General features: G+C 40.2%; 1 protein-coding gene and 1 long non-coding RNA gene across 7 annotated transcripts in view; both read left to right on the top strand.

Annotated features, from left to right (window-relative positions):
- LOC143293936 (nicotinamide/nicotinic acid mononucleotide adenylyltransferase 3-like) overlaps positions 1-14,484 on the top strand; it is a 42,610-nt gene extending 28,126 nt beyond the window's left edge. Inside the window, exons 9-11 of one of the 6 annotated variants that reach the window (XR_013056857.1) lie at positions 7,586-8,276; positions 8,372-8,520; positions 8,569-10,654. Coding sequence is in view for 4 of the 6 variants with exons in the window: in XM_076605324.1 (XP_076461439.1) it covers positions 7,586-8,057 (472 nt within the window). In the remaining 2 variants the exon portion in view is untranslated. The other 5 variants (XR_013056856.1, XM_076605325.1, XM_076605326.1 and 2 more) reach the window with 5 other exon arrangements.
- LOC143293935 (uncharacterized) lies at positions 1,086-2,418 on the top strand. Its single transcript, XR_013056855.1, has 2 exons — positions 1,086-1,408; positions 1,481-2,418. It is a non-coding gene; the product is annotated as an uncharacterized LOC143293935 (long non-coding RNA).
- Positions 14,485-18,606: the final 4,122 nt, after the last annotated feature.

Genomic DNA, 18,606 nt, shown 5'->3' on the forward strand with positions numbered 1-18,606 from the left:
ACAACAGGTGTGACACAGTGTGTAGAGATCCACTGTGAGTGTCAAACATCATGTGGTTTGTACTGTACACAACAGGTGTGACACAGTGTGTAGAGATCCACTGTGAGTGTGTCAGACATCATGCGGTTTGTACTGTACACAACAGGTGTGACACAGTGTGTAGAGATCCACTGTGAGTGTGTCAGACATCATGTGGTTTGTACTGTACACAACAGGTGTGACACAGTGTGTAGAGATCCACTGTGAGTGTGTCAGACATCATGTGGTTTGTACTGTACAGAACAGGTGTGACACAGTGTGTAGAGATCCACTGTGAGTGTGTCAAACATCATGTGGTTTGTACTGTACACAACAGGTGTGACACAGTGTGTAGAGATCCACTGTGAGTGTGTCAGACATCATGTGGTTTGTACTGTACACAACAGGTGTGACACAGTGTGTGTAGATCCACTGTGAGTGTGTCAAACATCATGTGGTTTGTACTGTACAGAACAGGTGTGACACAGTGTGTGTAGATCCACTGTGTGTGTGTCAGACATCATGTGGTTTGTACTGTACACAACAGGTGTGACACAGTGTGTAGAGATCCACTGTGAGTGTGTCAGACATCATGTGGTTTGTACTGTACACAACAGGTGTGACACAGTGTGTGTAGATCCACTGTGAGTGTGTCAAACATCATGTGGTTTGTACTGTACACAACAGGTGTGACACAGTGTGTAGAGATCCACTGTGAGTGTGTCAGACATCATGTGGTTTGTACTGTACACAACAGGTGTGACACAGTGTGTGTAGATCCACTGTGAGTGTGTCAAACATCATGTGGTTTGTACTGTACACAACAGGTGTGACACAGTGTGTAGAGATCCACTGTGAGTGTGTCAGACATCATGTGGTTTGTACTGTACACAACAGGTGTGACACAGTGTGTGTAGAGATCCACTGTGAGTGTGTCAGACATGTGGTTTGTACTGTACACAACAGGTGTGACACAGTGTGTGTAGAGATCCACTGTGAGTGTGTCAGACATCATGTGGTTTGTACTGTACACAACAGGTGTGACACAGTGTGTAGAGATCCACTGTGAGTGTGTCAGACATCATGTGGTTTGTACTGTACACAACAGGTGTGACACAGTGTGTAGAGATCCACTGAGTGTGTGTCAGACATCATGTGGTTTGTACTGTACACAACAGGTGTGACACAGTGTGTGTAGAGATCCACTGTGAGTGTGTCAGACATCATGTGGTTTGTACTGTACACAACAGGTGTGACACAGTGTGTAGAGATCCACTGTGAGTGTGTCAGACATCATGTGGTTTGTACTGTACACAACAGGTGTGACACAGTGTGTGTAGATCCACTGTGAGTGTGTCAAACATCATGTGGTTTGTACTGTACACAACAGGTGTGACACAGTGTGTGTAGAGATCCACTGTGAGTGTGTCAGACATCATGTGGTTTGTACTGTACACAACAGGTGTGACACAGTGTGTACAGATCCACTGTGAGTGTGTCAGACATGTGGTTTGTACTGTTCTCACTGTGCAGTGTGTTGAGAGATCATGTAATGGGTTCTTCTGTTGTTGTTTTTTGTGCTTGCTTCCGTTATAGGCGTTACATGGTGTGTTTTTTTTGTTTGTTTTCCATTTCTGCCTGCCCCCACTTGTCTGGGCATTTGTTGTGTGTGCACAGTCCCGTCATGTGAATATACCGTGTTGAATTTTTAATATCATTTTTAGTTTTTGATATTTATGCTTTGTCCTTTTGGCTTTAGCATAATGTGTTGAATTGTCCCGGTCTGGTGGAGTGGTCGGAAAGCCGTGGACAGAAGTGAATTATAGTTTTTGTTTTTACATGTTTTAAGCATCTGGGTGACCTTTTATGTTGCTGAAGAGTTAGAACTAAATTTTTTTTTGGTATGTGTTTTACTTTGCACCCTGTTGATGATATACCTCCCTTTTTTGCTGTCGTTGTTGTTGGTGGTTTTTCCTTCAGAATGGCTCGAGTAATGCTGTGTTTTAAAGTATTATGATGACAGTTGTGTGCTGTTGATTTACGACTGAGTGATATTAGATGTCTTCCGTTCTGTCGTTATCTCTCTTGGCAGTTTTCCATTACTGTGGGGGCGCTGCTGTGGACGGTGAATTTAGTTCTGTCCTAGTTGTTGCAGTTGTCAAGAGGTCTTTTCCATTACTGTGGGGGCGCTGCTGTGGACGGTGAATTTAGTTCTGTCCTAGTTGTTGCAGTTGTCAAGAGGTCTTTTCCAGTACTGTGGTGGCGCTGCTGTGGACGGTGAATTTAGTTCTGTCCTAGTTGTTGCAGTTGTCAAGAGGTCTTTTCCATTACTGTGGGGGCGCTGCTGTGGACGGTGAATTTAGTTCTGTCCTAGTTGTTGCAGTTGTCAAGAGGTCTTTTCCATTACTGTGCGGGCGCTGCTGTGGACGGTGAATTTAGTTCTGTCCTAGTTGTTGCAGTTGTCAAGAGGTCTTTTCCATTACTGTGCGGGCGCTGCTGTGGACGGTGAATTTAGTTCTGTCCTAGTTGTTGCAGTTGTCAAGAGGTCTTTTCCATTACTGTGGGGGCGCTGCTGTGGACGGTGAATTTAGTTCTGTCCTAGTTGTTGCAGTTGTCAAGAGGTCTTTTCCATTACTGTGGTGGCGCTGCTGTGGACGGTGAATTTAGTTCTGTCCTAGTTGTTGCAGTTGTCAAGAGGTCTTTTCCAGTACTGGGGTGTGTGAATTTAGTTTGATAGTGGAGTGTTGGCTTTGAGGTAAATGCGTCCGCTTAAGAAGCAACAGAATCTGAGCGCAGTGGTTTGAATCACACCAGTAGTCGGCAGTATATTTTTCCCCCTCCACTAAACCCTGAGTGGTGGTCTGGACGCTGGTCATTCGGATGAGATGATAAACCAAGGTCCCATGTACAGCATGCATTTAGCGCACGTAAAAGAATCCATGGCAACAAAAGGGTTGTCCATGGCAAAATTGTGTAGAAAAATCCACTTCAATAAGAAAACAAATAAAACTGCGCGCAGGAAAAAAAGGGTGGCACTGTCAGTATAGCGACGCGCTCTCCCTGGGGAGAGCAGCCCAAATTTCACACCGAGAAATCTGATGTGACAAAAAAAGAGTTATATAGTACAATAACTTAGTTTGACAATGAAGTGAATGTGGACTATGAATTTAGTTCTCTTCTAGTTGTTGCAGTAGTCAAGAGGTTTTTTCCAAAACTGGGGTGTGTGAATTTAGTTAATAATGTAGTGGACGTCGAATGTGATTGTAGTTCTCTCCTGGTTGTTGCAGTTGTCATGAGGTCTTTTCCAAAACTGGGGTGTGTGAATTTAGTTAATAATGTAATGGACATCGAATGTGATTGTAGTTCTCTCTCCTGGTTGCTGTAGTAGTCAAGAGGTCTTTTCCAATACAGTGGTGTGCGGATTTAGTTCAGTTATTTAGTGACTGTGGACTGTGAATTTAGTTGTGTCCATTGTCCGGAGGTACTCTGATGCTCGTCTTTTCCAGTCCTGCACATTGATTTGCTCACCAGTGCCTGTTTGTTGATTGTTAAACAATCCTTTTCACTTGTTATATTTTTGCTGCTTTGTGTGTCAGTTTTGATGATTTCTTTGTTGCCTTGTGAGGATATTTTATGTGTTGACTTCTGAAGTTGATGTGCCAGGATACAGTCGTAGTGACCATGAGGTTATGACAAATCAAAATAAGCAGATGGATTGGTGGATGGATGGATGGATGAATGGTTCCTTCTTGCACATAATTATGCATTTAATGAATACATGGAGAGAGAGAAGTAAACGAACAAAAAAGAGGACGAGTTGTGTGAGAGTGACACTGCTGAAACCCGTGTGATGAGGGACGGCAGAAAACTGAACATAAATGAATGATTTGATATAAGCAGATGTATATATACAAACAAACATAAATCATGAAATAACAAGAAATGATTAGTAAATAAAACATATGAAATAAGGTTTTTGGAGTAAACAAAACTAAAAGTTGAGAAAAGTAAGAGTGGGATTAAGAGCTGTGGTTTCCTGTAAACTATTGAACTGGACTCGAACTTGTACCCTGTACCAACTACCTTTCATGGAATGCTGTTCTTGCTGCACAGGAAGCACATGGTCAGGTTGGAAAAATGGATTTATCTTTCTTTATGGTGATTATCTGTGCAGGCGTGCACATAGGCTTTCCTCTCTCTGTTTCTTGTTGTGCTAAAAAAATGGGAAACAAATGTGTAGGCAAAAATTTCTGGTGATGTGTTTGTGTGAATGTGTTGGTATCGGTAGAGTTACTGAACTTGACTGTTCTTTTAATATGCATATCTCAGGTATGTTTCCCAGTTAATATTCACTCACAAGACGAGAAGTGCCTTACTCTTGAAATAAGTCAATAAGATTATGAACAAAAATAACGATGAAAGATTTTGGTGAAAAATAGAAAGACTGAAATGTAAAAAAAAAGAAAAAAAGAAGAAGATAAATTGAATCTAAAGAGTTGACCATGCATAAAAAGCGTAGAAAGGACAATTGAACCTGTGGCCTTGTGAAAATGGCAGCATTGCAGCAGTGATTTTACAGAACTATTTAAACGACAGCATTGTGTGACCATTGAGCAGTTTGAGTAACGATGCAGAAGAAGAGGAATGTGACAACATATGACCAAAAGAGATACTTATTTTGGGTAGATGCTGTGGCACACCTGAATTCAAACTCCCACGGCCATTATCAATTTTATAATTTGTCCAAAATGCAATGGATGTTATGTTTGGACACTGTGTGTGTGTGTGTGTGTGTTCTATATCAGTGGTTAGATTTTATTTTATTTGCATGTTATGGGAAAAATCCGCTGATACCACCATTATGAATTTCTCAGCTTATGTCAATAAAGAGATTGCTATTCTGTACTCAGTTGTCTGTTATGTGTACACACACACACACACACACACACACTTGTACATAAACATGCTTACACATGCAGGTACATACTCACTTCAAGACACCATGCACACACACTTAATTAAAAGTATCACATGCACAGAAATGTGCAAAAATCTGCATACCTCACACACATGTTCATGCACACACACACATGTAACAGGGTGAAATTGTTCTCTTTTCCCCGCAGAGAGAGAGAGAGAGTGCACGTTTATGACCCGTGTTAGCTTTAGCATCATAACTTCACGTGCAAAATAATAATCATGTAGGGTGGATGTGCTGCATCTTGATATGTTTTTACGAAGTGAGTTCTCCTACCCTTTCCTTGTAGAACCAATATCACCAGTTCTCAGTTCGCTTTAAAAGAGAACAGGCAACAGCAGTGTGTGTGCGGGCCTCTGTCAACCTGATAGGGTGAGTGAAATATATCATACTTTACAGTAAGCATTTCTAGCATTGAGAAATTGATACCAAAATGTAAATGCTATTTGTATTTCCTTATTGATATTATTCTATCAGTTTACTTTGAGTTTAGATGTTATGCATTTTAACGGATTTGCAATTATTTCGAATAACCGAGTTAATCTTAACTGAAATGTAACCTCAACTTACGTTTTGAAGTTTCTAGGATTTATATAAATATCTTTAAAAAATTAGACAATTTCGAATCGGGAAGCAATTGCTCATTTCAATTAATGGGATAGTTTAGTCTTACCACACGTTTGTAACAATTGTAGATTCATGTGAAATATTTGGTAAAGTGATGTTTAGAGTGAGTGAGTGAATGAACGTAGATAGACATTACTGTACACTTGCTTACGAGGACTTTGTTGTTTTGTCCACAGGGTAATCATTTACTTACTTATTTATTTCCCTCCTTTCATGAGGACAGTCCCTTGCCCTTTAACCCCCCGCTCTCCTGTTCCCTTTACCCAAGTCCCGATATGTTCCCCGTCTTGTCCTCAGTAAAGCCTTGACGAAAACTGGTGCTGACGTGTTGAGAGACCCCTGCCCAACCGGCTACACACACATCGAGATATGATTACCACACATACATGTGCATGTGCATGCACACACACACACAGAAACACACACACACACACACAAACATGCCTAAATCTGCACACCGCACACAGATGTACACACACACACAACAATGACTATTCTAAAACCTCACAACCTCTCACAGAAAAGAAAGTGATAGTAAATCCCAGATGACTGAAAACAACCAACAAAATCCTGTGATCTTGTGAAGGAGCAACATTCAGGATTCAATGTTGTCTGCAGTCTTTGTTCTGAACAAAACATTTTGGCTTTGTCTAAAGAACAAGGCCTGACTGAGCGCGTTGGGTTACGCTGCTGGTCAGGCATCTGCTTGGCAGATGTGGTGTAGCGTATATGGATTTGTCCGAACGCAGTGACGCCTCCTTGAGAAACTGAAACTGAAACTAAAAAACAATCAAACCAAAAAAACAACAACTTAAAACTTTCTGCAAGATCTGTATGATTGTATGGCTTGGTGTTGTCAGCTTGTCGAGCTTTGAAAGGCTTTGATGGTTTCCTTAAGTTCAATGTGCTTGTAGATATTTGATTGAGGATAGAAGCAACCAATTGGTAGACTTCATATATTTTCCTTTCTTTCAGTTTGACTTGCAGCCTTTGCCAGATTTTCGAATGGTGACTGCTGGCTAATTCATGTACGAAAAGAATGATTAAAATGAAGTGGTCAATGTGTTACTCATAGAAATGACATTCACCTTGACCATCATCAATGGGCAAGTTCTTTGATTTCTTCATCTTCTTCATCTTTTTTTTTTTCTTTTTTGTTGTTGTTGTTGTTTTTTGTTCGTAAGTGAAGTACAAATGTTAGAGGTCTCAAAGAGTGTAAGTTGTCATTTCACTATTTCAGAACAATTTACATATATATATATATATATATAGATAGATAGATAGATAGATAGATAGATAGATAGATAGATAGATATAGATAGATAGATATATATATATATATAATTCATGGCTCTGTGAATCATAAAGAAAGTTTCTTGGTTTTATTTTGTTGTTTGACAAAAAAAAAAGAAAAAAAGAAAAAGAAAAAAAAAGCTTCATTGGATTTGATTGTATTCTTTATTATTGAAAAGAAATTTGAGCTGTGTTGTATTTTACTGGTTAATGTCTTCACCCTGATTCTTCCTGATCAAGCTTGTTGGTGTTCATTGCTTTCATTAACGTGCAGTGTTTACTGTCCGCTTTTCACTGATGGAATATACATGTCATCATTTGTTGATACGTTGGTCTTTTTTCTCTATCTGTATATCTATCCATCTATCTACCTGCCTACCTACCTGTTTATCTATCTATCTATATGTAGTGATAAGAAACTCTAGGGAGAGCTGGACAGTACAAGGTCTTCAGAGAGGAAGCCACCCTCAGTCAAGTATTTTGGACCCACATATATATATACATATGTATGTATGTATGTATGTATGTATGTATGTATATGCAATTACAATACATCTTTATCCATTCAACTTGAAATTGAACTGTAACACAAGTAGACCATACACACAGCATCTGTTTGTTTTGTGTGTATGCTGCTTTGCACACTGTGCGGACTGACCTCACACACAGTAAGGCCATTGACCACCTGATCCCGTCGCCCGACGAAGAGGAGATCATGTCGCCGTTGTCGCTTCACTCTGAGGAGGAGATGATGGTGCTGAGCAGCTCTTCCTCAGGGGAGCCCCTGGCCAGCCCTTCGTCAGGCCACGCCCCCAGCCTCTATCGCTGCTCCACAGGGTCGCCTAGCAACAGCTCCGACGAGGACACGGCGGTGGAAGGGGGACCTGGAGAGAGGGTGATGCGGCAGCCAGCGGGGAGGGTGTCACCTCGCGTCTTGGCCCGGGCTCGAACCACGCCCTGCATGACCGACATCGGGACCTTGATGCGCAGGGTAAAAAATGTACGGGGCTTGTTTGTTTTTGCTGGTGGTGGTGGTGGTGTTGTCATGTTGTCATCGTCGTTCTCCTCAGATCAGGGAGATTTCTGTCTGTGCATAGACAAACACACAAACACCCACTCACCCACCCACACACACATGTAGACTTCACCATTCACATACCCACACACCCACATACAGACATCACCAATGACTAAGTTGGTGTGTCATCATTTTTTTGGGGGAAAATGCATGCAAGCTTTTCTTCATTTTTGTTTATTATTGTATTGATTCGTTGAAATTCAAAGTTTATTGTTTTATTTGAATAGTTTTCTTTTATGGTTTCCTTACAAAAAACTTAAGAAATGAACTGAACACACACAGGTGATCAGCACATTTTTGTTGGTCAGTTGATAACTGAACACACACAGGTGATACAGCATATTTTTGTTGGTCAGTTGATAACTGAACACACACAGGTGATACAGCACATTTTTGTTGGTCAGTTGATAACTGAACACACACAGGTGATACAGCACATTTTTGTTGGTCAGTTGATAACTGAACACACACAGGTGATACAGCACATTTTTGTTGGTCAGTTGATAACTGGTCACACACAGTACAGGTGATACAGCACATTTTTGTTGGTCAGTTAATAACTGAACACACACAGGTGATACAGCACATTTTTGTTGGTTAGTGACACACACTTTGGTCAAGGCAGTAGAATGTGTAAACTGTTGCAGGAGAAATGTTTGAAGTCCTGATTAGGAGTAAAAAATGGTGATTATGATTTTAGAATATTGGGGAAAAAAAATGACGATGATGATTATAATCATGGGTGTTCTTCTGTTATATTCTGAAAATAATGTATGATGACTCAGTATAACTTTTATCTGACGAACCCTGCACCTTTACATTTACATGAGAGTTCATTCTTTCAGCTTTTGTGTGACTGGCGAGTGACGGAGGGTGTATCAGAACAATATGCATGTCACACAGCATGCAGGCTGATAAGTGTCTGTACATCTAGGATCTGTCAGGACAGTACACTGTTGATACGCCTCCGATGCGTTTCTGAAACGTGCATGGTACACAAGAGTACAACAAAGTATTGATGCCTCTCTGATGTGTTTCTGAAATGTGAATGGTATACAACAGTACAACAAAGTATTGATGTCTCTCAGGTGTATTTCTGAAATGCGCATGGTGTATACAACCTGCCATGAACACCCCTCTGTTCAGTTAACACACAGTGTGATTGTGTCAGAACGTTAACATACCCTCCATCTTCTGCTGCTTCCTGTCATGGTATCTAACTGGAAAGTAAAACCTGTGTCACTTCATCAGCATGCACGACATGTGAGTGATAATAAGTTCTTTAAAAATATAATAAAGTGAAAGAAAAGTGTGTTTCTGTTTCTCTTCATATGTTGCTGGGTTTTGGATAGGTGCCTTAATTGTTTTATTGCCATCATGATAGGTGCCTTAATTGTTTTATTGCCATCAGATGGGATACAATTCCTGTACATATCAATTTGTTATATGGATTGAACCTGGTGACATAATGGTATATTGAGCATAGGATGTTTAATTAGTACCATTAGTTTAAAGGATTTGTCAAAAATATGATTCTGATTCTGATTATTATTTACTTGAAAACATGTTCATTGTCTTAAAGTTCTTGTAAGAAAGATGTTGTCGTTTCTCTTTTTTAAGCTTGAAAAAAAAGAAAAAAAAGAATTTATCTTAAATGCAGGATGGTTAGGTCTGTACTCAGAAATACATACATGGAATAGTTAACAATTTTCTTAACTGATAAACATATTTGTAAATTTTTGCTTGAAAACTGTCCTTTTATCCTAACATGTTTTGTTGATGCATTGCAGGGAAGTCTCCATCTTCATGTCTCAGCTGACATGTTTGGTTGGTTGACATGTTGCAGTACAATTTTAATGTTGATGTCGGACATTTAATTTTTGGTTGACATGTTGCAGTACAATTTTAATGTTGATGTCTGACATTTAATTTTTGGTTGACATGTTGCAGTACAATTTTAATGTTGATGTCTGACATTTAATTTTTGGTTGACATGTTGCAGTACAATTTTAATGTTGATGTTTCAGCTGAAACGTCTGGTTGATGCCTTGTATGATTTTAATGTGGATATCTGACATTTAACTTTTGGTTGACATGTTGCAGTACAATTTTAATGTTGATGTTTCAGCTGAAACGTCTGGTTGATGCCTTGTATGATTTTAATGTGGATATCTGACATTTAATTTTTGGTTGACATGTTGCAGTGCAATTTTAATGTTGATGTCCGACATTTAATTTTTGGTTGACATGTTGCAGTACAATTTTAATGTCGATGTCTGACATGTTTGGTTGACAGTGTTGCAGTACAATTTTAATGTCAATGTTTGACAAGTGACATGTTTGGTTGACAAGTTGCAGTACAGTTTTAATGTCAATGTCTGACATGCTTGGTTGACAATGTTGCAGTACAATTTTAATGTCAATGTTTGACAAGTGACATGTTTGGTTGACAATGTTGCAGTACAATTTTAATGTCAATGTTTGACAAGTGACATGTTTGGTTGACAATGTTGCAGTACAATGTTAATGTCAATGTTTGACAAGTGACATGTTTGGTTGACAATGTTGCAGTACAATGTTAATGTCAATGTTTGACAAGTGACATGTTTGGTTGACAAAGTTGCAGTACAATTTTAATGTCAGTGTCTGACATGTTTGGTTGTCAATGTTGCAGTACAATCTCAGACTTTTCCAGACCAACACAGCCCAGAAGTAACAGTGGACAGGTGAACAGAAGACAGGTGGGCAGTGGCCAGGTGAAAGGCGACCAGCGTTCCCTGCCCTCCAAGCTGTGAGGCAGTGACCAGAACTGGACACTTGCTACGCTGGACGTTTTCTTCTCCGACCTTGGAGTTTTGAACACGGGAGTTGCTGTGAATTTTGCTTAAAAGCTCTGTTTTGTGTTCTGTACATTTTGAACCTGACGCTCTTGTGAACATTGTATGAAGCTGTTTTGTGTTCTGTACATTTTGAACCTGATGCTCTTGTGAACACTGTATGAAGCTCTGTTTTGTGTTCTGCACATTTGGAACCTGACGCTCTTGTGAACATTGTATGAAGCTCTGTTTTGTGTTCTGTACATTTTGAACCTGATGCTCTTGTGAACACTGTATGAAGCTCTGTTTTGTGTTCTGCACATTTGGAACAAGGAGCTGTTGTGAACACTGTATGAAGCTCTGTTTTGTGTTCTGTACATTTTGAACCTGATGCTCTTGTGAACACTGTATGAAGCTCTGTTTTGTGTTCTGTACATTTTGAACCTGACGCTCTTGTGAACATTGTATGAAGCTCTGTTTTGTGTTCTGCACATTTGGAACCTGACGCTCTTGTGAACATTGTATGAAGCTCTGTTTTGTGTTCTGTACATTTGGAACAAGGAGCTGTTGTGAACACTGTATAAAGCTCTGTTTTGTGTTCTGTACATTTGGAACAAGGAGCTGTTGTGAACACTGTATAAAGCTCTGTTTTGTGTTCTGTACATTTGGAACAAGGAGCTGTTGTGAACATTGTATGAAGCTCTGTTTTGTGTTCTGTACATTTTGAACCTGACGCTCTTGTGAACACTGTATGAAGCTCTGTTTTGTGTTCTGCACATTTGGAACAAGGAGCTGTTGTGAACATTGTATGAAGCTGCTGTTTCCCGGTCTGCAGGGTTCTTGTATAGGCCAAAATGTTTCGCTGAACAATGCATTGGAAAGTTTAAAAGAGATGAACAAGAGGGAGTGACCTTTTGCATGATTGCATAATGATAATGATAATAATAATATTAATGATGATTATGCTGCATATTATTGCTCTTATCTCCCAGGTCAGGAGGTTGAGGCGTTTACAACAAAAAGTCATACATTGATAAACATACTTGCATCAAGTACTTGACACACACAGACTCAACAGCACACTCACACACACACACACACACACACACACACAACCAGCAGAGCCCCAAGGAGTACCGTAGTCAGTACGATGACAGGCAGAACGGAAGAGGTTTGCCCTGGGAGACTCTTTGAACTGAACTGTGGAATCCATGTGACAGAGTGAGAAGGCAGCCTCTTCCACATCAATGGACCAAGTTAGGGAAAGGAGCGCTGAACTTGATATCAACTACAAGACATGTTTTTGTGTGTTTCTGACAGATTGGCAGTCAGGAAACATTGAAGTAATTCAGATTGGCAGTCAGGAAACAAAGTAATTTTTTTGGGGAAAAAGAACAAAGATTAAGTAAAATTCCTTCACCATGAAATGGCTGACAGGATGTGAGAACGTGATGGTCGAGCAGAGGATTTATGTCCTTTTTTTCAGAATATAATCCATTTCTTTGAAATCTTATACAGTTTATTTGTGTGGAAATCCTTTACAGTGAAATGGGTGACATGGAATTGGAGAAGTAACAGTAAGACAAGGGATCTTTTCTGTGTCCTCGCTTTTCTAAAGAAGGTACTGATTCCTGTAATATCATACAGAAACAAAATATATACCATGTGAAAATCATTAACAGTGAAACGGCTAACATGAGATTTGGGAACTGGTAACCTTGCCTAGGATTTTTCCTTTGTCTAACCTTTTTTTCACAGAAGGCATTTTTCTTTGAATTTGTGTGCAACTGAAATCATACACACAGTTAAAGGTTTGTGGTTGAGGACAAATAATATGTATTTGAACATGCTTGTTTCACACTGATACTTGTCAATTAAACATTGATACATCAATATGTATATCCTGGTCAATTAAAGCTTGATACATCAACATGAGGTGTATATCCTAGTCAGTAAAACATTAATACATCAACTGTAGGTGTAAATCCTGGTGAATGAAACAGAGACACATCTGAATCAGATGTGAATGTATTGTAACAGATGATGTGGTGATAATGATGATGTTCAATGGTGCTTGACAGTGACTGGTGACTGTGTTTGGCTTGGACTGTGATAAAGATGATGACAGATGATGATGATGTTGCTCTTTGTTGTGTGATACATTGTTTTCTTTGTTTGTCAGAAAAGAAAAAGTCAGTCATGAAATTGTTTGGATTTGTTGATGTTACTTAATGCTGCTGGATGGGAACAGTGTTTGGTGTCATGCACTGTACCATGTCACACTGATGCTAACTAAGGCCTACCAGTTTGCCCTGCTTGGCCAAAGTTTGCACAGCTGACAGTGAAGAGACGCCCGGCCATGTGGAAATTCAGTGAAGGAAGGGGGGAGAGGATGAAACAGGGAAGGAAAGAAAGAAAGAAGAAAGAAAGAAAGAAGCCTCCCTCATCTCCACATGACAATGGCTAGCCTCTGTTTGGATGGCTGGGTATCGGCCAGAACGAACTGAACTGAAAGGAATTGACTTACTCCTTTTGCACAGCTTCTAGTTCTTCCCTCTTCTCTGCCCCCCCCCTCCCAGCCCCCCCTCCCTACTTAACCCTGATCCCCTACCCCTACATGTCTTTGTGGCAACACACTGTCTGTTGTTTTGCTAAGCCCTGACCACTGTAGTGCGTATTGAACACTCATTACCTGTCTGTGTTGAAAAAGTCGTTGTGGGTGTCCATTCGTTCTGTGCTGTGCTGCTTTTGTCCAATCATTCTGTATAGTATTGTGTTGATCCACAGACAAGATGCTGGTATCCGATTCTCAGACCATATGGAATTGTGACCACTCGTCTGATTAGTTTTTGCTGAACAGCATACTGGTCCACTGATGAAGTATGTAAGTTAAGCTGTTCAGTCTCATTACATTTGGTGTATTGATAAAGTGTTAGGTACAACTGCTTGATCTCATTACATTTAGCATACTGAGTGTGTAATTGTCATCTGTCCTATAATATTTATTTTACCTCTGTGTATTTTACATATCTTTAATGTATTAGAGCAGCTGACAATCTTGTCCTTTGTTCCACAGGGTCTATTTTGTCTCTGTGTATTTCATTTATGTATTATGTATTAGAGCAGTTGACAATCTTGTTTGTTCTACAGGGTTTGTTTTATCTCTGTGTATATCATTCAACTGTAATGTATTAGAGCAGTTGACAATCCTGCTCTTTTATGGGTAGTTTGTTTGATGATGATGGTGATGATGTGTTTCATCTCTGGAGATATTGAAGCATTATTGTGAATGTTTCAAGTTGTGCCATGAATCAGGAGGATTTCCAGCTGGGATAATATGTTAGCATACACACATTCAGAATGAGTTGGTCGGTTCTTTTTTTAGCCTTTGACATGTGCGGTATGATTAAAAGAATAGCATATGATACTTACGGTTTAGGGAAGTTAAAATAGAACTCGGAGCGGACAGGATCTGTAAATAGTATCAGTATCAGCATCAGTAGCTCAAGGAGGCGTCACTGCGTTTGGACAAATCCATATACGCTACACCACATCTGCCAACAAGCAGATGCCTGACCAGCAGCGTAATCCAACGCACTAAGTCAGGCCTTGCAGAAAAAAAGGAAAAAAAGAAGAAGAGGTAAATGAGTATCTAATATATATATATATCTATATATCTATAAAAAAGAAAAAGAAAAGATAATGATAACAATAATAATAATAAATACAAATAAAATATAAAGACAATAATGATAATATATAAACATATAACCAAATAAATGTAAAACAAACAGCCTACACACACACACACACACACACAAACATGTGCACAGAGCTCTCCTGACATGTGTACACTTACACACTCGCGCATGCATACACATACACAAACAGACACATGTGCACGCATGCACACACACATACACAAACACAGGCTGCCACTGATTGGCCGTAAGAGAGGTGGGAAAAGATCTCTGTTGCCAGAACGTGGTGTCTAACATGTTGCTCAGTCTATTTGGAAAAGCCCACAGAGACTATGTTCTGTTTTGAAGAAATTTCTGCAATGTTGGTTTGCAAATATGTAAATAACATTATTTTAGATGAAAATTGTCTCTTCAGACTGGATATAACTGGTACAGCTCATGGTCAAGTTGGGCTTTATTACTGATTTTTTTTTTCTGTTGGAAAACATTCCATTTAGCAGTGGAGATCTGTGTATTTGAAAAACATGCAGACATTGTGACTCAAGAGCATACAATACAGTATGTTACAAAACATTGTTTTAATTAAATACTTTTGGAAATTACATGTGCAGAGGAAAGGACATATTGATGCAGAAATTCTCTGTCTCTCTCTCTGACACACACACACACACACACACATGTGCACTCACACACACACATACACACCCACCCACCCACACACATTGTTTCCTCATGTTCCCAGCAACAAGTTTTAATGTTTTCATCATTGTATTAATGTCTTTTGTTTATCACCAGTTGTGTTGACAGTGTCACAGTGTGTATTGTTTTAGTCACCGTCTGTCTTGATAATAAATGTCTGATAAAAACAATATGTCTTTTGTTTGTGTCATTGATTGAGAAGTGTGACAGAAGTACTGACATGATGTTAATGGATGATGTTTCCAAGGACTTGGTTCACTTTATGAATTAACTCATACATGCACCCTCACATTTACCTGACCTGTGCACTCTTTCTCTATCTCTTTCTCATATATATATATATATATACTCACATACACACACACATACACACACCATATACATCTATGCTAATGAACTGAAGTGTATTCATCCTGTCACTTGTTATGGTCATCATAATGTTGTTCATTGATTGTGATTCCACTGTCCACCAATGATAATACACAGCCTAAAAAAAATGAAGAAGAAAAAAACCTCATTCCACACACAAACGCGCGCGCGAAAATTCACACACACGCTCTCTCAGAAACACACACACAAGCACTGAAACACACACACATACACACGGATACGCACGCACCATATTACACCCATCCACCTTTCCCTTCCGTTCTGACATACGACAGATCTAAAATTGGTGGAGAAAAGAAACTGTGAACTGCCACAATGTCTGGAATTCTGTTACTGGCAGACTACTGCTGAAAAACAACAACAAAAAAACAGAAAATGTTAAACAAAAACAAACAAATAAAAAAACTAACAACCCCCCCCCCCCCCCAAGATGCGAAGGTGCGGCGTGTTTGTTTCCACGCTTTAAAAACGAAAATCGCTCATAGCAATAACTCGTGGCTTTTACATTTATGCAATAAACAAATGTATTGAAATAGGTATATATCCACCGCACAATGATAGAAAACATTATCAATAAAAAGATCCACAAAACAATTCGAAAATACGGTGAATTATTTTGCGTCCATGCTTTATTGAAACATAAAAAAAATGTCGTCTGCTCTCTGAAAAAAATGTCTCGAGAAAATATTTCCATGGTCACTTTGAGTGATTCTGCCTACGACATACTATGGTATTTGGTGAATGCGACTTATGGATATGGAGGTAGCACATTTTGACATAAGTGTGGAACTTTTTAATTGATGATAATTTTGTAACTCTACCAAACTAATTTTTACATCTGAACAGCTCTGATTTTGTTTCGGTCTTGTTTGTTCTCAGTCTCAAGATGGGCAAAGTGATATTTGGAATGGCACAGCCAAATAACTATTGTACATATATTTTTAAAAGATGAATACCTTTATATTTGGAGTTTACTTTAAGTAGAGGTGGATCTAAATTTAATCTAGAGGCACCACTTCACCTTGGTAAGATTTTTTTTATTTATTAAGGACATGTGCGGTTAACTAGATCTAGATCGACAATTAGAACCGAGATAAAGTCCATTTTTAAAAACCAACTTAAAAAACAGATTTTGAGAACGGCTGTAATTAAGAAATGGACCAAATTTCCTCACGATTTCGATCAGATCTAATTTTCTACTGAGGTTGCGTGTCGCTATCCGGGAATAGATGTGGAGGAACGCACGCACTCATGCTCACCCACACGCTTGCACGTACATTACAAAGCATTTTTTGTTTTTTTGTTTTTCCATAACCCCATTTCTTTTTATTCCAGAAAAAGTATATCGAACAGAGCTGCCGAACATTCAGGACTTGTTACCTTCCCTCCTTGGAGAACTGTCTGTCCTGTCCACAGCTGTCGGCGCTGTCTGTGTCATCGCTGTCAGCTGTGTATGGAGCATTTGTACGACGGGTTTGCTGTGTTGTTTGTTTTCGGTATTTCTCTCTGAGCCCCTTTCTTTGCGTCTCTCTCTCTCTGTCTCTGTCTCTCACTTTTTCTCTTTTTTAATAGCCTTACCAGCAACCCCCCTTTTTCTGTCTCCCTACTCTCTCTCCCCCCTCCCTCATTAGGAAACCAACAAATAATCATGATTTCCCTTTGACCCTATCTTTCCCCAGGTTTTAATGTCAGGACTTTTGGCAATGGTCACTCTGTAAACGTTGGGATTCGAGAGTTTTAGTATTGGGGGGCATATCGTTTCATTCAAGTCCAACGATTTAGTACAAAACCATTTCATTAATCTTGTTCATCCAAAGCATGGAAAAAATGAGTGATTATTGTAAATAAACATGCTCGCACGACCCCCCTCTCCTCCAACGCCCCTTCCACGACACAGCTGCCCATGCAGTCGCACCATTTATTTCAGGCATGAAACGTATCATCATAGTAAGTGACAAACACTAAAGTCATACAATTCTGGCTTCACGTTCATGGTGTGTGTGCCGGCTGTGTGTGTGCAGGCAGGAAGCTGACCCAGTCAAAGAAAGCAGATGACGCAAGCGTGAAAAGACAGGTGCTTCAACTCATCAAGGTACGTCAGCACGCCTGTCACCACCCAACCACACAATTAACCAGTCAGCCAGTCCCCCACCCAACAAACCAGTCACCACATAACTAACCAGTCAGCCAGTCAACCACCCAACAGACCAGTCACCACACAACTAACCAGTCAGCCAGTCAACCACCCAACAGACCAGTCACCACACAACTAACCAGTCAGCCAGTCCCCCACCCAACAAACCAGTCACCACACAACTAACCAGTCAGCCAGTCAACCACCCAACAGACCAGTCACCACACAACTAACCAGTCAGCCAGTCCCCCACCCAACAAACCAGTCACCACACAACTAACCAGTCAGCCAGTCAGCCACCCAACAAACCAGTCACCACACAACTAACCAGTCAGCCAATCAACCACCCAACAAACCAGTCACCACACAACTAACCAGTCAGCCAATCAACCACCCAACAGACCAGTCACCACACAACTAACCAGTCAGCCACCCAACAAACCAGTCACCACACAACTAACCAGTCAGCCAATCAACCACCCAACAAACCAGTCACCACACAACTAACCAGTCAGCCAGTCAACCAGTCCGAGGCCACCCTCTGGTGACTGGCCAGTCAGCCAGCTGACCAAGCTACCGACCAGCCAGCTTGACAAGCAAGCAGGACACCCTGTTGTACCCTAAAAAAACAACAAAAACAACCCATACCCCCAACAACATCAGCAACAAAGAAAACACACACAACCCTCCCACCCCCTCCCACACACAAACAACAACAAGCGAACAAGCAAACAAACACACAAACAAACCCACACACACCCAGAGACGAGCCAGAAAAAAAAGATCCATTCACCCATCCTTCCATCCACAGATCATTCACTCCACACAGTACAGTACAGAGAACGTTTACTGCCGTCCTCACCGCCTGACCA

Source organism: Babylonia areolata, chromosome 19 (assembly GCF_041734735.1).
Source record: "Babylonia areolata isolate BAREFJ2019XMU chromosome 19, ASM4173473v1, whole genome shotgun sequence".
Classification (NCBI taxonomy): Eukaryota; Metazoa; Mollusca; class Gastropoda; order Neogastropoda; family Buccinidae; genus Babylonia; species Babylonia areolata.